General features: G+C 35.3%; 1 protein-coding gene across 1 annotated transcript in view; it reads left to right on the top strand.

The window, feature by feature from the left end:
* LOC140160954 (short transient receptor potential channel 4-like) overlaps positions 1-17,156 on the top strand; it is a 128,452-nt gene that overhangs the window by 88,934 nt on the left and 22,362 nt on the right. Inside the window, exons 3-5 of the mRNA XM_072184303.1 lie at positions 8,234-8,348; positions 12,668-13,063; positions 16,568-17,071. Coding sequence (XP_072040404.1) covers positions 12,698-13,063; positions 16,568-17,071 — 870 coding nt within the window. The 5' untranslated portion in view covers positions 8,234-8,348; positions 12,668-12,697. The remainder of the gene's footprint in view (positions 1-8,233; positions 8,349-12,667; positions 13,064-16,567; positions 17,072-17,156) is intronic.

The raw sequence follows: 17,156 nt of genomic DNA, 5'->3' as shown, positions 1-17,156 counted from the left end.
TTGAGTGCAGCTGATTCGTTAAGTCTGCCCTTAACATTTCATCTTTCTCGCGTTCATGTTCAAGTTTTTCTTGCTTACAAAAGAGGTCGTGGTTTTCCCTCTCAATTTCTGCAAGTCCTCCTTCAAGTCGTCCACCTCAGTCCTGAGTGCATTCACATCACTTACTAGGGTTTTCATTTTTTCTTGCACTGCCTCCTGCATTAAGTCCTTCAAGAACAGTTTAAACTTCTCATTCAGCATAAGTTCATTAACAAAGGCATTTGATGTTGTGCTGGTGCCAGATGATGCGGCACTCTCTTCCAAGCCCTCCATCATCAGATCATGTAGCAATTGTAGTGTATAGCAAAATCAAATCAAATCTGTACTAACTATAAAATGTTCCGCAAATTTATCGGCGGTAGTAGTACTAGAATGTCCCCGTGCGCCGCCGGGCAGTTGGCCCTAACGAATTGCCTCTAACTGTTTAATCAATATAGCATAGTTTTGGTGTGTAACGGAGCAGTAAATAAGTACGTCCGTACAGTCCGAAATCAAATCAAATCTTCGAATGAAGCTATAAGTACTATAGTACCGTTTGGGGTTTGCGTTTCTTAGGTGTATAAACTGTAAGTACTGTCAAAATTATAGCATACCCATGGCTTGAATATGTGCTGATTTAAACTTAAAATAAACAATCTCCTTATTTTTCAAGGTTAGCATCTATTCGGGATTCGTGGGTAACAAAAGTTTAAACCGTCGTAGATTCTTTTTAAAGCGGTGAACGTATTTTTACGATTTACAATTTTAAGCGCTTGTCAAACTAAATTCAGTGTCCAAAGTCATTAAATGTTAATTTAAGTTATGGCAATTATATTTGCTGGACTCGTGGGTAACAGTTGATACGTGGGTAACGTCAAATTTGATTTTATGGAATTTTATGGGTAAAACGTATTTGCATAAAATAATCACTTGGACCTCAGAATTATAGAACGAAACTTCGTTTCATGATATAGTCATTTATGGCATATTCACTTAACATTTTCAGAACGATCATTTTATTTTTGATACGCGGGTAACAAAATTATTAGCCAAATTGACTTAATGGCCTCTAGAGTCCACAAACTTTGGTGGAATTCAATCGTTTTACATATGATGAGAGATCATGCAAACGTCTTTCTAACGGTAACAATTTCATTTTGATTGAAGGACATTCAATGACATATATGGTGCTTTATCTTTGAATTCGTGGGTAACGCCAATTCATTTAAAGCTATCATAACTTGTCCCCTGGTATGACTTGCTAGTAAAGGCCTATATGCACAAAGAGAGCACATTGGACGTGACATGATATGCTCCATCAATAACGTGATTTCCTTTATTAATGACATTTTAAAGTGAAAAGTTAACATAGAGAGAATTTTGTCCCGCTTTCGCTGGAATTGACCAGTACTCAGTAGTATTTTGTGTAAGTTATTACATAATGCTACTTAGTACTCAGTAGTATTGTGTGTAAGTTATCACATAATGATACTTAGTACTCAGTAGTATTGTGTGTAAGTTATCACATAATGCTACTTAGTACTCAGTAGTATTGTGTGTAAGTTATCACATAATGCTACTTAGTGCTCAGTAGTATTGTGTGTAAGTTATCACATAATGCTACTTAGTACTCAGTAGTATTGTGTGTAAGTTATCACATAATGCTACTTAGTACTCAGTAGTATTGTGTGTAAGTTAGCACATAATGCTACTTAGTGCTCAGTTAGTACTGACTGTGTGACTTATCACATAATGCTACTTAGTGCTCAGTAGTATTGTGTGTTAGTTATCACATAATGCTACTTAGTACTCAGTAGTATTGTGTGTAAGTTATCACATAATGCTACTTAGTGCTCAGTAGTATTGTGTGTAAGTTATCACATAATGCTACTTAGTGCTCAGTTAGTACTGACTGTGTGACTTATCACATAATGCTACTTAGTGCTCAGTAGTATTGTGTGTTAGTTATCACATAATGCTACTTAGTACTCAGTAGTATTGTGTGTAAGTTATCACATAATGCTACTTAGTACTTAGTAGTATTGTGTGTAAGTTATCACATAATGATACTTAGTGCTTAGTAGTATTGTGTGTAAGTTATCACATAATGCTACTTAGTACTCGGTAGTATGGTGTGTAAGTTATTACATAATGCTACTTAGTACTCAGTAGTATTGTGTGTAAGTTATCACATAATGCTACTTAGTACTCAGTAGTATTGTGTGTAAGTTATCACATAATGATACTTAGTGCTTAGTAGTATTGTGTGTAAGTTATCACATAATGCTACTTAGTACTCAGTAGTATTGTGTGTAAGTTATCACATAATGCTACTTAGTACTCAGTAGTATTGTGTGTAAGTTATCACATAATGCTACTTAGTGCTCAGTAGTATTGTGTGTAAGTTATCACATAATGCTACTAAAATTAGTACTCAGTAGTATGGTGTGTAAGTTATCACATAATGATACTTAGTGCTTAGTAGTGTTGTGTGTAAGTTATCACATAATGCTACTTAGTGCTCAGTTAGTACTGACTGTGTGTTACTTATCACATATGCTACTTAGTGCTCAGTAGTATTGTGTGTAAGTTATCACATAATGCTACTTAGTACTCAGTAGTATTGTGTGTAAGTTATCACATAATGCTACTTACTACTCAGTAGTATTGTGTGTAAGTTATCACATAATGCTACTTAGTACTCAGTTAGTACTGACTGTGTGACTTATCACATAATGCTACTTAGTGCTCAGTAGTATTGTGTGTTAGTTATCACATATGCTACTTAGTACTCAGTAGTATTGTGTGTAAGTTATCACATAATGCTACTTAGTACTCAGTAGTATTGTGTGTAAGTTATCACATAATGCTACTTAGTACTCAGTAGTATTGTGTGTAAGTTATCACATAATGCACTCAGTACTCGGTAGTATTGTGTGTAAGTTAGCACATAATGCTACTTAGTGCTCAGTAGTATTGTGTGTTACTTATCACATAATGCTACTTAGTGCTCAGTAGTATTGTGTGTAAGTTATCACATAATGCTACTTAGTGCTCAGTAGTATTGTGTGTAAGTTATCACATAATGCTACTTAGTGCTCAGTTAGTACTGACTGTGTGACTTATCACATAATGCTACTTAGTGCTCAGTAGTATTGTGTGTTAGTTATCACATAATGCTACTTAGTACTCAGTAGTATTGTGTGTAAGTTATCACATAATGCTACGAAACTCGGGGAGCTGATCCTGGTTGCGATGGTCATTTGTGGAATGTGTAGGGTGTGCGGTCTTGAAGCTGCAAAGTCCCTGTGTTGTTGTTAAATGGTTTATGGAATGATGTGGGCCGTAGTGGTCAGCGACAATCTGTAAAGTGTGCCGAGGCTTGTGGATCAACGTCTAGGCGTTGTGCCTGTGTGTAGCGCACTTTAAATCACTGCGCTTTTTTGCTATTTATCACATAATGCACTTAGTACTCAGTAGTACTGACTGTGTGTTACTTATCACATAATGCTATTCAGAACTTAGTAATGTTACACTCCGGTTTACCTCCGAAATAGTCCTAAAAAGTCAAATAATTTAACATGTTCATCATTAAATCCCAAGTAATATATATTATATCAGTTATCAACACATAGAATACAGCAATTTTTGGTTTTGTTTTATTTTGGGTGTTAAACATTGCATGTGTTTTGCATGGGCTTTGCGCAATGGCTGTGGCAATGGTTGTGGACGCACCCGTTTTCCTGCGTATCTACGTTAAATCTGTAAACATAAACAAATTTACTCTGGTCACGTCGTGTCGGAAATATTCAAAGAAAATAATAGCAAAGTCAGATGGCCGCTTCCGAGTATTGTTCAAGTATTGTTTTTATCAGGATAAAATTAATTTACATTTGTTCATTATGAGAAGACTGAACCTTGAATTATTACTACAGACCAAACACAATTGCCTTATTATTTTGTTATTGAATCTTATAGAAATGAAATAAATAGTTAGGAAAAAACTCTTTACATGGAAGTGGAGTTAACGTTTCTTTTAAAGAGGAAGAAATTAATTTAGATCAAATCTGCGACACATGTAAGGTCAACTTGTTTATTTGTACACGTATTTCCAAGAACATTGTACCTCCAGCAAAGATTCTCTACGTATAATATACATCAGGAAGTTTTTGTGAAATGGATAACACAGCTGGATATAGCTATAGGTAAATTCCTGGAAATCGAACAAGATAAATCTTGTATTATCAGTGCTTGCGCAGTAGAAAATAAACAGCCTTACCGAATCAGTTCTGAATGAAGCTGTAGGCTAATGCTGTATACCATTAGCGCAAATCCTGCTTGATATGTGGGGAGGGGGACAACTGCCTGAATTGTCAAAAAGTGTCTGAAAAGAACAAAAATGGGTTATTGGCCAAAAGGTGGGGACACGTCCCCATGTCCCAAAGGGATTGACGGTAATATAAATAAATCCAAGTAAGGTAAATCATCCTCGACTACTTTTGGAGTAGAGGCTGTGCTGGTTGGCTTGGTTTGTCATGTTTTTGACACCACAGAATGTGTATAGTTGAAATCACGACAAATTCACAAATCTCATATTTGAAATCTACGAGGAAAAGGCATTCAAATGAGTCAAACAAAATGATCTAGTATTAGTTTACAAGATGTTAGAGATATTGGGATCATTGGCTTGGGAATATGACGGGAGATGAAAGAGATCAAAATCGGATGCCGTTATAAAATTATAAAAAAAATAGTAAATAACATGTCACTGAACCAATGCAACATTAAGAGGAATGGCCATTAATTCACGGATTCAGATCAAACAAAACAATACGATCACTCGTTGTGTGTCGATAAAAAAGGAAGAAGGGGCATTTAGGTTAATTTTTCGACAAATGTGTTCTAAAATATTTTTACGTATATAATAATATACCAAATTTTGCTTCCTTTAAAGATTTTCTCTGTATACATGAGCAACTTACCATGAAGAAATTACAGCTTGATAAAGCTACAGGGTGTCCCAAAAGAGAGGCCCCTCATTGCACCCTCTTGTTCTCCTATTTCAGAAACGTTGATCAAGTATATGTTGCTATGTGAAGAAGCCTTTACCCGTTAGCTTTAATAAACCGAAACAAGAAGATATTTGAAGATATGCCCTTTTAAATAAATGTATCCGTTTTTCACTCTGTCCACGGAGGAGGTTAGCTAATTCAAAGATTGAAAAGTGCATATACCATGCATGAATATCAAACATTCCTCGATGATAACTTTATAAAAAAACCACTTTATTTTCTGCGCTTTACCGGTGGGCTTATGGGTTATGGATTTTGTTAAGTGTCATTAATTTGAGCCAAATTGATGTGGGTGGGTCTTCTTTTGCTATACTTGCAATTACTTATGTTTTTCTCGGTTATTTTATGCCTTTTTGTTTTATTATGTTTCTTACTTTCTTACTTTATTGTTTCTTGCTTTCTTTTAATTGACAACATAAGTCGTTTTTCTTTTTGGAATAAAAGGTAGCCCTGAAAAGGGCTGTTTAGTTTGTCTTTAGTTCTTTTGAAGTGAGTTTACTGTGCTGCTCTACCTTCTACCTGGTTGCCTCCATGACGAAAACAGGGTTCAGCCCTAGTCCTCATTCCATCAACTGTGTTGCCTACCAACCTTGTGCGCCGAATACTTGCGAATATAGCAGTAATACGTATGCAAAGATCTTGGATTTTGCCACAAATGAAGAAATCAAGTGGTGTGAGGTCTGGTGATTTTGCAGGCCACTATGCAGCATGATCCATCCCAACCACTCTATTTGCTATCCGTGGACAGAGTGAAAAACGGGTACTTGTCTTAAAAAGGGCATATCTTCAAAAGTTGTGAGCTGATTGAAATAATTGTTTTGGTTTATTAAAACTAACAATTAAAGGTTTCTTTACACACCAACACATATTTGATCAACTTTTCAGAAATAGGCGAAAAAGAGGACGCAATGAGGGGGCTCTTTTTTTTGGGACACCCTGTATCACGAGTAAATTCCTGGGAAGTTCTATTCACTGATTAAAGTGGTCTTCTTATTTCCTATGATATCACAATCAGCGACCGATGTGTATAGTATAAATAACATTCTGACTGTGCTGATGAATGCTGACTTGAGCCAAAAAGCAACTGTAACACGTTTTAAATAGTTTTTTCAATACAAAATATAGATAGATTACCATCCCCATATTTGAATCACCGTGAAAATGCATTTAAATGAGTACATGCCCTGTGCAGTACTCTTATTTGAGGTATCATTGGTGTGAATGTAAGAGATTCTTGAAATCTGATAACGTCATTATAGTAACAGTCTTATGACAATGTCATTAAACTAACATGGGAGGAATGGCCACAGTCACGGCCTTCCAAATGCATAGGATGCAGAGCAAACAATACAGTTCAAACACTCTGTGAATTGTATAGGCATGTTTGAACAACTGTATAATTATTTCCAGTCGGCGCCATGTCGTTTTAACTGAAGTTTGCTTTATACATGTTAGGGGAATTAGTTATGAAATTATAATATAAGCCTAGTATGATAAATGGGCTGATACCCTCTACTCAATGTATATTGACTAGATTCTGTCATGTTCCCCTCGGGCAAGACAAACTATTCAAATTTGATTTTTTTTTTGGTCATTTTGGACAAGACAAACTACTCAAAATTGATAAGCTGTGTCATTTTTCACAAGAACCTATTCCTTTTTTAAAATAATTCATTTTGATTCAAATATTTGAATATATTGGCCTTGTCGTTTTGGCGAGATTCTGTTATATCCCCCCGGAATATAGCCATACTCGTCAAATTTGAATAGATTTTATCAATTTGTGGGGAGTTTATTTTAAGAGTGTAGTGTTATTACACTTTCGTGGGTCAAATTACATATTTTAATTCAATTTTCATAAGCACAAGTCAGTGATTATCAATAACCAAACTCAAGGTTATTTGTTATTTACTAGATGCAAATACTGATAATCAAACAAACAAACGAACGAACAAACACTTCCAACAAACTACTCGAAATAATCGTAAGCTAATTTGGGTGTTCTTGCGTTTTTCTTCTTATTATTTTATTTATGGATAGCTTTAAAAGCTTGAATAACTTTTCCCCACTCAAGTATTTTAGTATGGACTCGCTATGCGCCAACCAGACAAATCTATACTTTCACATTAAGGGAAGGGGTATGAATGTTTGGACAGTATTTATTGTGGAACATTAGAGCACATCAGACATATCGAATTGCATTCTGAATACGAAGAATGTCCTTCTGATATCAAATAATTTTGTAATACACATTTTGCAAATGATTAAAAATTGATATTTTTGATATTTAACAGTACTTGAAGTAAACTTTATAAATCTGATGATTTATACTTAAAGTGTATGTAGGTGGGATGAAAAGCCGACGATCAATTGAAAATTTTGACCTTTCGTATTGAAGATATGGATTTTATTCCCAAAACACACACAAAAATTAGGTCTTTTGGGGAAAAAAATACATATCTTCAATATGAAAAGTCAAATTTTTCAATTGATCGTCGGCTTTTCCTCCCAGCTACATACACTTTAACCCTAACCCGCCTGAATACTACAAAATACTACTTGATATATGCGCTGTTCGTGCATGCATCCCACGTGGTGTGATGACGCAATCGCCCTAAGTGATATATAGGCACGGTTTCGTTGGCCAGCGAAGCCCAAGACCCGTGGCAAAGTGTCGCCGACCGAGTGCTTGGCATGCGAGGGGTCTCGGGTTCGAATCCCACCCAGAGCAAACAACTTCTTTCCTTCTTTTCTCTCTTTGTTCTTTCCTTCTTTCCCTTCCGTCGCCAAAAAGCCCTTAGGCGGTTAGGGTTAAGAATATGTCATTAGATTTATAAAATTTACTTCGAGGACTGTTATATATCAAAAATGTGAAAGATATCAAATTTTTATAATTTGTCATAAAATTTGTATTATATCGTGAATTTCATAAAATGAAAATTATTTGATATCAGAAAGACATTCTTCGTATTCAGAATGCAATTCAATAGGTCTGATGTGCTCTCATGTCCCACAAAAAATGCTGTCGAAACGCTCAAAACGCTCATTCCAGTTCCCTTAAGAAGCGCCCGTACTGATTTTAGTACATATTTATGAATAAAATTCATTATCGATGTTCCATTTTTTTACTTTCTTCTTTACAGAATCATCAAATGAAAAGGACGGCTGCAAAAATAGTTATATGTGGGGCAAAATTGTTTGCCGGAACTTTGAACAATATATGAACGCATGTGGATATAATATGAGCTAGATGCATTGGTAGGTATCTTTGTTATTTTATAAGAAAAAAGTATTAGGGCCTTTCTCCTGCCCTAAGGTGTTTTTTTTTCAAGGGCAATCTTTTTTCTAATAGCAGCCATTGTAGTCGTAATTTTTTATGTTCTGTGTATTTAATTTATCTGGTTTCATCTTTTGCCGTTTTCTTTTGTCATTTTTGTCATATGCGATGCGCTCTTTATGTATATAAATGCTTCAAATGTATGTATGTATTGTAATCAATAGTTTTGTTGTTGTCATCATCCTTATCATGCTAGTCATCATTATTATCATCATCATCACCATGGGTATAAATTCTATATACAGGCAACTAAAATGTACATCTATCATAAATTAAACTTTTGCGGTCTACATTATTTCAGGACCAGGTTTTTCGCGATGCGAAGTATAGGGTTGTTCGCACCCTAATAAAACGTTGAATTTTATTTTTGTTTATGTTGAGGGGGTCAAATTATGTTACTTTGTTTCAAAAGCACTGAAAGGGCCTTTCGGACCAATTCACCCCAACTATTCACCTATTCGGTTACTGTTTAACATAACACCCGCAGATCCTATGATTTGTCTGGTATTGGGTCACTCATACCACTACACAGGTATAGCTCACAAGAAATTAACATGTTTGTCAATTTGTCAACAATAGCATGTATCAATGTTCAAATGCCCGGTTCAAATGGTGACCTTCCTTTTAGGAGAACCTATTGTCAACAGTAGAGTGTTTGTTTATTGAATCAATATGTACTAAAAAGGGAGAAGTGTCTTTTTCGGAGATCAAGACTGTGAACATCTCATTTACATAATAATGACCACAATGTTGACCCGGGTGGTGACCTGCCACACATCTTGGAACATAATGTATAATGTATGTGATATGAGGCTATAGTAATATTAACCTACATGTATTATAGTGGCCATTCTCATTTACATAATGATGATAATGACATTGACCTCAGTCATGTCAGTGTGTCCACTGACAAGCCACTAAATAGACCTACTCTGCTTTATGGTAATCCTATGCTATCAGGGTTTTTTTTGGGGGGGGGGGGCAAAATTTGACAAAAATTGTAAAAAATGGGTTCAAAAGTAAATTTATCCACAATGGGCTAGAAAATGAAAAAAAAAATACAACAAATACATAAAAATCTTAAATATAAGACCGGCCATCATCCCACAGTAGAAATGTGGACAAATCATATTCATCTGCTCAGTGGTGTAGCCAGGACTCGGGGTCCTTTTCAGGGAAGGGAGAAGGAACATTTCAAGGGCCAAACTTGAGTACTGTATAAACAAATGCATACAAATCTTAAATATCAGGGCGGTCTGTAGGTCGCACAGGGGACCATTTACCAACACAATGAAGACGAATGGATAGATTCAGATGTTGCGTAAGCTGATGGGCTGTCGCATTTTTAACCTTATTTTTGAAGCTGGCTCGTTGCATAATTCCTGTGATGCGATGTTATCATGAACTATATTATTTAGCCATGATGCTAGTGCTATGAATATTGATGAGGAAGGTGACAAGATGTTGGCGATTTGATGATGAATAACATGAATATGTTAATGAGGATATTTTCATTTAACCCAATCTAATTATCCATTGCTGTAGCTACATAATAATTAATATGAACAATGGACCTAATTATGTTAATAAGAAAGCAATTAGTCTTTAGAGCCTGTGATATTACCAAATGTGTCTTATTATTATTGACGTTAACAATGACCTAGGATTTGTCGTATTTTCAGTCACAATAACATTACTTTCACGGAATACGTGTCTTGCAACAAAGCAACGACAACAATCTTTTTGGAATGATTTGCAATTTAAAGTGTTCGCCATTTCTAAATTTAAATCGCTATCACGCGTTCATATCTTTGGTTCAAGCCTTGTAAGCAGCATGCATACATACATTAAATCATGGAAATATGGAAATTATGTCGTGGAGCCTGATAGTTATTTGCTGCAATTATGTATACATAACGTTAAAGTGGAACGAAGGACATGGTTTTAGAAATGCCTCTTCTTTTTGTTTAAGTCATCCATAAAATGGCTGTTGAAAACATCGTCCAGGTAAGCTAGATATCAACCAATCTACACAAGTAGGCTTATCATTACGATAACAATTTTCATTTATTATAGCCAGATGTACTTACGTGACATTAATAATAATTTGTTGCTACGTATTGTTAGAAGTGATTGATGTAGACAACATGTTGTTTCCATGTGGTTCATTAGGACGCATCTATTTTAATGACTCAATTTTGATAACCATGACAACCATGACAACTGTCAGAAATGATCATGCAGATTAAGGTGTAGAATATATACGCGGCATTGTTCGAATTTTGTTGTTGAAACGTCATTGTTTTGTTTAGGTATAACTTCTCTATATATTTATCAAGGCGGATTTTTACGTTGTTATCGTTGATAAACGGGTTCAATCTGCTTCAGAGTTCCCGAAATAACCGTGTCGAAAATGAGTAATGCATGTAAAGATGCAAAATAACTGAGCTATATTCGCGGTATTACTCATTATTATGTTTTCAGGGTTATTAGGAGTTAAGAAAACCTAATAATGATAATATTGGATGGCTTATTTCGCATGATACCATAACATATCGGATTCGTCATACAAATATCGAACTCGCCGTTGGCTCGTCCGATATTTTTACGACTCATCCGATATGTTATGGTATCATGCTCAGCCATCCAATATTATATCAAAATTGGTTATAAGAGGTGGACAAACCATAAATTTATCACATAACGTGGTGATCGATAATGCATACGATTTTGTGAAATTATGGTATTTAAAATTCATAACCTGAAAACATAAATGATTACTTATAGACCATCACGCCTTGTCATTCTATCCGTTTCCACGTTACACGGTGTATATTATCTAACTTGAACAGATGCAATTATTGACAACGCCCATCCGGTTTTTACCTGCAAATCGTCGACATTTTAAGATTTAATTTCTGTAAAATTGATGCGTATAAATATCTGGCTTACAAAATCAAAGAAGTAAATTGGAAGTTAACGTAAACTATGTATTATTAAACGATAACAATATCATTGTCTCATTGATAGTAATAAATTCATTTTGTAATTAACCGTACATTGTCGTCGGTTCAGTTTATCACGATCGTATGAAAATATTCTCAATATCAAAGTTCAAGAAGATCGCATGTATGTGTGTGTTTCAATATTATAACAAAAATGACTTCCCCGCATACCATTTTGTCATTTTGCAAGACAATTGTTTACAATTTACCTATTTATTGTTTTTAATCATTTAATAAAAATCTAATCAATTGCTTCTGAAACTTGTAAATAAGCTGAAAGTGTGTTCATTTAGGTATATTTTAAAAACAAAATTCATTAATAACTCAATTCTGCCACAACGATATAATTGCACTTACTGGTCGACTTGACTTAAATGTCATGGTATATGACGCATTTTTGCAATTACCGTACATGTTTTAAGGCATAAAAATGCATGATATTATTCTTCATGTACAATAAATTACTTTAGTGTCCGTATACGTGTTTATGTAAACTTAATATTGGTACGTTCTTTGTGCCAGTGGGTGTGTGTACAACGGTTGCAGCTAAGTGCGCCTTTGTGATCTGTAGAAATGGATATTGTATTTAAAGCCATATTATAACATTTGCTGACAAAGACGTCCTCAATATTTTTTCAAAATTATAATGTACTTCATTTAACTAACATACTCTGCAAAATTGAAGTCTCTAGGTGCTGTAGTTTAGTCAAAATCCCAGATTTTGAATAAAACGCAGGAACCGTCGTTTTATTATAACGATGGAAATATTAGTCGAACGCGTACTCGATGTTCACACACAGTACGTACATGTACATGGCGACACACATAAAGGCTCGTAGTACACCCGAATGGAGTGACACGCATTGACGACATCGGCGCTGGTATAAATTCCAATTTTCTTTGCTTTACCTCTGTTGTTCAGCTTAAAATTAAAAGGGGACATATCTGACAGACAACGCTAACATTTTATGGAAAAGAAATACTAATCTATTTTTTATGAACATTTTATAACATGGCTTTAATGGTATGCTTGTGTTTGCCTGTCGGGAGTTTTTTATTTTTGGATTTGACCGTGTTTGCCAGAGAGTAGTGGTGTATACAAAATTTAACATGAAAAACAGAAGCCTGATAATGTACCAGCAAAATGTTGGCCCCGTGTTTTAACAGATTTTGTTAAGAGTGTTCAAAAAAACCAATGCATCTTTTCTATCTCTTCATTATTTTATATTACACAGGAAAGCTTCACTTGGAGTATTTCACCAACCATGCCTGCCTATTACCATGTGGACGCTTCAAGCGATCGAATCCCTCTGCAAATTGTACGGAAAGAACTTCCGTTATCCCCGCTTGAAAAAGCCTACATATTGGCCGTGGAACGTGGAGACTATGCCACCGTACGCCAGCACTTGGAGGAAGCAGAAATCTACTTTAATATCAACATAAACTGTGTCGACGCGCTAGGTCGAACGGCTTTATTAATCTCCATACAGAATGAGAATATTGAAATCATCGAACTGCTTTTGAAGCATAATGTTAATGTTGGAGATTCTCTTCTACATGCCATCGACGAGGAGGTGGTTGAAGCGGTTGAACTGCTTCTCAACCACAAGGCGCCGAAGAAAGACATACGTGTAAGTTCTTGTACAAAGTATAATGTTAACTAATGGATTAAAAATGAGGCATATATATTAAAAATGAATAACAGCAAATATTTGCACATACTGCAGTTACTGTCCGTTTTCCTATACACAATACACAGTGCTCTTTCCCATTGACGCGTGACCTTTACAAATAGCCCTACGTTAACAGTATGGGGATATGACTAGTTAACGTCGCTGTGTGAAAAATAACCGGCCAATATTAAAAGTACTCTTCTAAAGTTCTAGAAAATATAGTTTTTAACATGTCCTAAATTTTTAGCTAATTTAGATGTTTGGAAATATTCGTACTTTGGTGTTTTAGTTAATGTTATAGGTAATAGTACATTGCCTAGTTAACGTCGCTGTGTGAAAAATAACCGGCCAATATTAAAAAGTACTCTTCTAAAATTTTAGACAATATAGTTTTGTAACATGTCCTAAATTTTTAGCTAATTTAGGTGTTTGGAGAGGGTCGTACTTTTGTGTTTTAGGAAGGACATGTAAACGACAGATAACACCAAAAATATGAAGAAATTATTTCCAAACCGTGTTAAGTCAAAAATCATTATGTTGCTCATTTTCAAGAATGCTGGTTTACAAAAAGCACGACATTGTCTGATTTCGTGAACAAAGCCACACATAACATTGTTTCCTTTCGTTTCCTTTATAATCGGTTACCCAACTGAAGCTATGAATAGCAGCTTTATTGCGATATCGCACATGAAAACAGTCACTTGTGCACAACCAGAGAAGATCCGATTTAATCAGTTGAGCTGTTTCAATGAGTGTTATCTTGGTTTAATAGCTTTTAATGGGGTTAAGTCCTGCAAAGGTCGAGATGAATTCTACTGTAGACATGACTGCATCATGACGGGATTAATTGTATTACATGCACAGGATGAAACTCTCAGCTTGGAAGGTTTTGCAGAGTTAGCAACGGTGGATCCATAGAGGAGCACTTGCCTATATTATAATATTAAAGCATGTCTCCGGCAATCACAACATTATGCCTTATACGGTATGTTAGAAAAATAATTTCCAAGTATGAATCACATGGTTTTATTTAATGCAACCTCATATTGACCATAAGAAATGAATAAAAACAACCGGCTCTCAACACGCGATATTCATAATTCCCGCGCCGAAATTGTCTAGTGCAATGGCGTAACAGTTATTTGTGCTTAACTGTCGTCAGCCTTCATTGTATTACTGGGACGTCACTGGACAATTTCGGCGCCGGGTATTTTGAATATCATGTTTTGAGAGACGGATGTTTTAGTTCGTTTTTATAGTCAATATAAGTTTGTTTTAAATACAACCACGTGATTAATGTTTGACAGTTAATATTCTAACATATAAGGCATAATGTTGTGATTGCCGGAGACATCCTTTAAGACAATCTTAATATGGATTTCGAAACTGCCAATTATTTTAACAATATGGATCAATCAACAATTACAAATCTCGAGTTGGGATTAGAGACTTTGAAACATGGCCCTTTATCTAAGAAATAAATGGTAATGCAGTATCCTTTACAACCATGTTAATGTGTCCGAGGCAGTAAAAACGTAAATAAGCCGAATCCTTAATTTAGGTAACGGCGCTTGAGCCATTAGGATTAATTGCGATATGAATAATACGTCGTGAGGGTAACAGATAATTGAAATAATGGTATATACAGTAGATAACCACTTTATTAAAGATTATAATAGAGTTTTATGACTTTTTGAGAGAGAATAGGCGACCTAAATTTTGTCCTCTTTGAAGTACGAAGTAAGGCACGCACATATTGCGAAAGTGTATCATGCGTCGTGTATTAAGACGCTCATCCATGCATTTGTGTGCGGCTAGCAGCGTGTTAATTCATTTCGACATTACGGCGCACCGAAACTGCGCAATTTATTGCGTACACTTGCAGGACGTTGGACAATGCGATACACAATTTATATAATGCAAGATTCGGAAATAGTGATACAAGCCCAATAAATCATGCTTAAAATGACTTTATAAAGCTCGGGAAAACTGTGAGAACGAAAAAATCAGGACTCATCGGGAATTGAACCCATGTCACTCGATTAGTCTCTCTTGTCGAGAGTTTTACCACTGCGTTTATACATGAACTATTGCGCCACTGGAGTTCACGTGTAGGCCTAATGCTCGGGTAATTTCAACATAATATGATCAATCATGGTTGCCTACTAAATTACTGCTTAGCAGTCAATTTAAATAATGAAGAAATAGCAGGGCTTGAGACAATGTGAGACATAATTAATAATATGTACTAGAAGATATTAATGTGTCTCGGATTCTTACTACTAAGGTGAAGCACAAGTAGGCCAATACGTTTGCACATCAGAGTAAAAACCATGATGATGCAGATAATTAAAGTTTCAGACAGGCCACAAAAACGGGATACAAAGGAACAATCTGTGACTTGCGAAACCAGAACACAGTAAAATTTAGTCATTGGCATTTTTTGGAACCAGCATAAACATGATTAATGTGTTAATAAACCGCGGCCTTGTAAACAGCTAACGTACAAGAAATGTAATAAAGACGCTATCTGACATTTAATATGAAGGTAGTAAGAGTAAGACTACATGTCCAATCATAATGTGAGGTTAGTGTTATGTATGTGATGCAGTCCAAATACTTGAGTCAGTTATGTAAAATCAAATCTTTAGATTTTCTCAAAAACTGTTAATTTTGCAGGAATCTGTTAGTCTAGTTGGATTCCTTGCATCATTTCCTTTCTGAAAATGAATACTTTTATATACTTCTCACCATTACATTTAGAGATACAAAGAATGGTAATATCTAAATTACTGACTCGAGAAAGGTATACAGACTATAGGCAATATATTTAGTACAGCAAATCTCTGATTGTCTTTTAATCAATATAATATAGGCCTATACAAAGAACACTAAAATGTACAACAATAATACATTGTAAATTTGGCTCGAAAATATCATGAATATCGTTGTGTTTTAAATGGAAGCAAGGTATTGATTAAAGCGGATGACCCTGGCCATCCGTCCATAAATAACCAGAAATGTAGATACGAAAATAATTAATTTTAGCCACATAATATAAGTTATTCCTATGATAAAAAGTTCTTTGAACTTTTTTTGCTATTTGGTACTCTTTTCTGATGTTTTAATGTCATTATATCAGTGTCTAACCCTTGTTAAGATGAAAACACGATTTAAGATAAATAGCGCCATCAATTTTTACATTTTCTTAAAAATGACGTAGTTTTAGATGCTATCAAACAACCGTGAGATGGACTACGCCGAAAAGTAGATCCACGTTAAGAGGTATAAAGCACCATGTGAACTCTTACGTTACGGTGCGTTGCTTTCCGATATATCGATTACTTTTTGCCGCAACTCAAGGCAGCTCGTCGCAATTCCCAGATAAAATGTATTTAACTTTATATGAAACTTCCACTCACCTTTAGATTACTTGATTTTTGCTTGATTTTTTCTTGACAGGCACGAATCTTACAGGAAGCTCAGGAAACAGATTTCACAACGGACATAACACCTGTAATGTTAGCGGCTCATCGAAATAACTACGAAATTTTGAAATTGTTACTAGAAAGAGGTGCCTCAATTCCCAAACCACACAATGTCCGATGTGGCTGTGACGATTGTATATCGAGCATAAAACACGACGGGTTAAGACATTCAAGGTCACGATTGAACATTTACAAAGCTTTGGCCAGTCCATCTTTGATAGCACTATCAAGTGAAGATCCGGTTCTGACGGCATTTGAATTGAGTTGGGAACTTCGTAAACTTAGTCACAGAGAAAATGAATTCAAGTTGGAGTATGACAAACTTGTGGAACAATGTCGGGAGTTTGCAACACTACTCCTGGATCAGACACGAGGGTCGAAAGAATTAGAAATGATCTTGAATCGGGATCAATCCTCGCCAGTAGGAGAATTAAAGCTCAGCAGACTTCGACTGGCTATCAAGTATAAAATGAAAGCTGTAAGTGCATATTTCTGTAAATGTATTTGTAAATGAGCGAAATATGCCTGAGCTTGGCTTTCTACTGATACGACATACTAACATC

Source organism: Amphiura filiformis, chromosome 9 (assembly GCF_039555335.1).
Source record: "Amphiura filiformis chromosome 9, Afil_fr2py, whole genome shotgun sequence".
Taxonomy (NCBI): Eukaryota; Metazoa; Echinodermata; class Ophiuroidea; order Amphilepidida; family Amphiuridae; genus Amphiura; species Amphiura filiformis.
The sequence above is the reverse complement of the archived record's forward strand: the minus strand, read 5'-3'. Positions and strand labels throughout refer to the sequence as shown.